At 50.2% G+C, this 5,288-nt stretch overlaps 1 protein-coding gene across 1 annotated transcript; it reads right to left on the bottom strand.

Moving 5' to 3' along the window:
- Positions 1 to 3,014: 3,014 nt before the first annotated feature.
- On the bottom strand, positions 3,015 to 4,364 carry LOC119333790. The gene is made up of 2 exons (XM_037606555.1): positions 3,966 to 4,364; positions 3,015 to 3,851 (listed from the first exon to the last, which is right to left on the bottom strand). The coding sequence occupies exons 1-2, from the start codon at positions 4,362 to 4,364 to the stop codon at positions 3,015 to 3,017; spliced, it is 1,236 nt and encodes a 411-aa protein (XP_037462452.1).
- Between the last annotated feature and the right edge of the window lie 924 nt (positions 4,365 to 5,288).

Here is a 5,288-nt window from a genome sequence, read left to right as displayed (position 1 = left end):
TTGAGATTAAAAGAGAGAGAAGAAGCCATCTAGCTAATAACCATGGACCCGAAGGTCTGTGGTAAACTACTCACACATCATCGGAGAGGCTATGGGGTTGATGTACAAGCCCTCCGTGATCGATTCCCCCTCCGGCGGAGCGCCAAAAAAGGCCCCAAGATGGGATCTCATGGGTACATAGGGTTTCATGGTGCTCCTGGATGTTTTCAGGGTATATGTGTATATATAGGAGGAAGAAGTAGGTCAGTGGAGCTGCGAGGGGCCCATGAGGATGGGGGGCGTGCCCTCCTGCCTCGTGGCCTCCTCGCTTCTTTCTTGACGTCCACTCCAAGTCTCCTGGATCACGTTTGTTCCAAAAATAACTCTCCCGAAGGTTTCATTCCGTTTGATATTCCTTTTCTGCGAAACACTGAAATAGGTAAGAAAACATCAATTTGCACTGGGCCTTTGGTTAGTAGGTTAGTCCCAAAAATAATACTCCCTCCATTCCCTTATACAAGGCCACTATCAAAAATACATTTTGCATCAATACAAGGCCACCAACAGTAATCGAGGCAAAAAATAATGATGTTTTCTCGTACTAGCAACTTTTTAATACTTACATGCATGTAGTCATAATGACACTCAGTAACTTCCTTCTCACTCATTCGTTGCATGCTTGTGGTGTATTAATGATCCCGGTTAACAAAAAGAAAAGTTGACTTGCAAAGGAGTCATTAAATTTTATCGTGGTACCTGTAATATGAGTTTGTGGCCTTGTATAAGGGAATGAAGGGAGTATAAAAAGGTATATTAAAGCCCATTAAACATCCAAAACAGATAATATAATAGCATGGAACAATCAAATCTAGGAGTGGGAAAGGGATATATATATGTATGTATGTATGTATGGAAGAAGGGAGAACCAAATAAATGAGGAAGATAGAGAAGAGATGCCATTTATGGAGGAGAATTATGGTGGATGGGGGCATTAATGAGGAGAGAAGAGAGATAGAAGGAAGAGAGAAGAAGGGCAATAATGGTGGAGAAGTAACTTAGAGAGGGGAGATGGGAAAGGAGGGGAGAGGGCAAAGGGGGGAGGAAGGGGGAGGGGGGAGGGGATGGGTTAAAAGGTGGCACCAGCCATGCCTAGCAGTAGCGCTGTATTTTGGGCAGCGCTACTACTAAGGCGGGCCCAATAGTAGTAGTGGTGTTGTCACAGCTCGCGCTACTGCTAAAATCTTAGCAGTAGCGCTGTAGTTTGCACGGAGCTACTACTACAGCTAGCGTTGGTGGGCTCGCTGGGTCCCACTTAACAATAGCGTGGCTTGTAGTTCCAGCGCTACTACTAAGGCATCACTTGTACCGCTGTCCAAGCCCAACGCTACTGCTAATTAGCAGCAACGCCGGTTATTTTCACGCGCTACTACTGATGTTCTACCTATAAGCGTTTCCCTAATAGTGGGAGAAATGTTTGGTTGGGTCATTAGCGGAAGAGTCCAGCCGACACTAGATCGTGTTTGGCTGGATCTAGGTTGTGGTGGCTGCTGGCGTGGCTGGATCCCCTCCCAAGGAGTTGGGTGGGATGGGGGTGTGCGGAGCTCTTGGCAAAAACATTGTCTTGACGGGGTTGGTGTCGGTGACATTGACACCCGTGAGCGCCATTTACATGTTTGGAGGCATTGTTGAAGAGCTTCTTCACCTCTACCCCGGGTCCTTGTGGCCCTCGGTCGTTGGTTTTGCGTCTGGTGGTGGAGTCTAGTTTTCGGTTTTGTGGTTGTTTGTGCTAGTTGTCGGGATTTTTACATGGTTATCCCCTAATCAATCATGCAATTGTGTGGTTTTCAGCATAGTCTGCCCTATAAACTGGGCCACTCTCTTCTTCTTAATTAAATTGTAGAAGCACCCTGCCATCTTGACAAGGTTTCATTAGAAAATAACCATTAAAAAACCACCAGATCAACCATGCTCGACAAAAGAATCGGTCAAGTCCAACCTAAAATTTGTGTCAATTCCATTTCGACGCAAGTAATGAAATGTAACTCTAGGATTTGGGAGCCATATATATGAAAATTGTGTTGGGGGTGCTTTTTTTACGCATTAAATCATTCATCTTGACAACAATAGTCACTGGAAAATAAGTAGACAACTTGAAGGAGATGAAAGCAACTTTGACGATAACCATTTCACTAATAATTAGAAAAACAGTAGGCACACAATTGAGGATTTGAACAAACACATTTTCCTTCCATTAAAGCCATTGCATGAAGGCGCGGTGGATCCCGGCGGTAGCCACGGGAGGGCTCCTTTGTTTTCTTGAATTTCGTTAGGGTTTGTGTCCTGATCAGGAAGGCGAGACGATGGTTGCTTCCTGAAGATGCAATAAGATTCTCCCCACTTAGCCCCCATCTCGGCGGTGTGTCTAGTATTATCGGAGGGCATGTGACGGTGTGTCTCTGATGGATCTCACATGATTCGGTCGGCGTTTTTCTTCGGTGGATCCACTTGGACCCGATCTTCGTTCATCTACGTTCGTGTCTCTAACGTTTGGATCCTTCTAATCTATACTTCTCTTCATCGACAGCGGTTGCTATCCTGGTGCGTTGATCCTGTTGGACCTTAACACGACGACTTCCCGACTGTCTAATGTAACAAGGTTTGCCCGGCTCCGACAAGGGAGGGGCGATGATGGTGGTGCGCCTTCGGCTCGCTCCAGTGCTTGTAGTCGTAGCTAGGTGGTCGGCGGACCTGGATGTAATTTTTACTTCTAGTGTTCTTTCTACTATCTTAACAATTGATGAATAGATATAAAGTTTTTCCGTTAAAAAGTAACAATTACAATGATGTTCATACAAAATACATCTCAAGCAATTCATCGATGGATGAACTTACATCATCAATCAGTTGAATGAGTGCTATCCTCCAAAGAAACACGAGCAAATCTAAAGAAAGCTAACTATAGCTACAAGGGAATGATACACTCCACAAACTTCTTAGTACAACCATGGGACGCCCATGCTTGGGAGTTGGGTCTATCACTCTAGCTTGGGCTCCATGTACAGCTTGTGCCTGCACATCGGGCACCGGACGCTCTCCACGAGGGCGCGCTCCAAGCACGCGCCATGGAATACATGCGGCTTGCTGCACCCGGGCCACGCGGCGAGGTCGTCGCCCTCCACCTCCAGCAGCTGCAAGCAGACGGGGCAATCCTCCCCAGCGACGTCTACCCTCCTCCGCTTTGCCGGCCGCTCCTCTGCGTTTCTGCCGCTATCGTCATCGTCGGCTAATTCGCCTTTCGCGCCGCACCGTACCGGCTCCGGCAAGTGCAACTCCATGCCGATGAAGCGCTCGGGCCACGCGCCCGCCACCATGCTCTCCAGCGCGGCGTACATGTGCCCCATGCTCTCCGGCGTGTATTCCGCCCGCTGGAGGTTGCCGACGTCCACGAACACCTCAATGCGTCTTGCTCCCGGCGGGACGCTCACCTGCGACGTCAAGCTAGACCATAGCTCCCGGAGCTTCCTGCTCTCCTCAAGCTGCTTGCTCTTCTCAAGCTTCTCGCTGAAGAAACCGGGGTATATCAGCAGGGCCAGAGACGATCCGGCCCACGCCAGCGACCTCGCCGCGTGGTCGCCGGTGGCGATGAACCGGAGCTGGTGCTCCGTCGGCCACCCTCGCCGTTCCACGCCGTCCGGTGATGCCCTGAAGCGTGTGTAGCGGTATAGCACCAAGATCTGCTTGCTGTCGTCTCCGCCTTGGCTCTCCACGGCGGCGACCCGCATGACGCCGACTGTGCTCCCGGCGCAGGCGAACCGCGGCGCCGAACCTCCAACGAATTGCCCCTCGGGGCCGTACTTCCTACGGTGCAGTGTCTGTAGCATGCTTAGCGTCACGTCATCGTCGGCGCTGGTTGCTTGTCCGTCGTCCTCGCCGTCGCTCTCCTCCTCCTCGCTGTTGCTGTCATCGTCGTCGTCTTCCGAATCAACCGAGTATTCATCCTCGGCCTCGTCATCTTCATCCTCCAACTCCTCCCACAGCGACAGCGGCGGATGATCGTTACAGTGACCATCAATCCGAACGGCGACAGCCTCATCGCCAGCGGGGCCGCCTCCCCGCCGCATCACGCGAGAGCAGAAGAAATCGGAGTCCATCACCAGAACCGGGCATGGCAGCTCCGCGCGGGGCCTCTCGGAGGACAGCCACGCGAGTGTGAACGCGTGGTCCCCGCTGGCGTTCTTGACGTAGGCTTCCACGACGACGCTCCCGTCGCTCGGCGGGCCGACGAGGGAGACGCCGGTGACCGCGCCGCGGCGGCTTTCCAGCACGCGCCCGGACCACACGGTCTCGCCGCTCTTGACGTCCACGGACCAGAGGGTCATCGCCATGTCAAATTGCCGCGGTGTAATCGAGATTACCCGTCGTAAACTCGCGTTAAGCAAAGCGTTTAGCTCCTCTGCTTATATGGATCAATTTAGCCCAGTTACTTGCCAATCCGGAGTCGGATTGATTAAGCCGCTAATCAATCTCCAAATCATTGAAATCATACTTGCGACTACAGTTTGGACTACTCGGAGGCCATTTCTGTGGATCCCATTGCTTTTTAGGGCGTCTGTTGGGCGGTCGGGAAAAAACTCGGCTGCCTCCCCGGCCGTCCGATCCCATCTAAATCAAGCTTTAGTTCGTCCGATCGTGGTGTGGTAGCAGACAAATTCAAAGTGCTCAACAAAAATTTGCAGTTGAATCGTACAATTTCTTCCGGCGAACCTTGTAGAAAATGTTGCAGCGATTTAAACACATCCGCCATGCGGCAAAAATAATTTGAGGCTGTCTAGTCTCAGTCAGACTTCTGACATCACCATTACAGCCCAGACCTTTTTGTTTTATCTTTTTTTAGGAACCTTTTTGTTTGGGAGCAACTAGTTAATGAGTGCTCTTTCGGAAGCCTCGCAACGATCAGCGTCACTTGACGCGCTCTCAGCCATTTACCACGTGTCGCGCTCTGGACGCTCCCTTCAGATTTTGTTTTTTTTTTATTTTTTCGCACGCGTTTTCGGCTTTTTAAACGTTTTTTCGGGTTTTTTTGACGTTTTGGTTTTCCCCCGGTCTTTCTTAGCGTTTCGATCAAACAAAAAAATTTTGGCGCGAAAAAAACGCGTTTTCTTTTATTTTCCTTTCGCGAAAGTCACGATTTTGCTTCCACGAGAGGCATAGTTGTGCTTTAGCGAGAGTCACGGCCGTGCCTTTCGGAAACGAAAAAAACGCGTTTTCTGTTTTTTCTTCTTTCGTGAGAGTCACGGTTTTGCTTTCGC

Source organism: Triticum dicoccoides, chromosome 7A (genome assembly GCF_002162155.2).
Source record: "Triticum dicoccoides isolate Atlit2015 ecotype Zavitan chromosome 7A, WEW_v2.0, whole genome shotgun sequence".
Taxonomy (NCBI): domain Eukaryota; kingdom Viridiplantae; phylum Streptophyta; class Magnoliopsida; order Poales; family Poaceae; genus Triticum; species Triticum dicoccoides.
The sequence above is the reverse complement of the archived record's forward strand: the minus strand, read 5'-3'. Positions and strand labels throughout refer to the sequence as shown.

What these genes read in the sequence shown, in the direction of transcription:
- LOC119333790 (XM_037606555.1), bottom strand. Translation starts at nt 4,364, where the DNA reads ATGGCGATGACCCTCTGGTCCGTGGACGTCAAGAGCGGCGAGACCGTG. An exon ending in AGGCCGAGGATGAATACTCG is followed by an intron (nt 3,852 to 3,965) that starts GTTGATTCGGAA and finishes AGCATGCTACAG; the next exon opens with ACACTGCACCGTAGGAAGTA.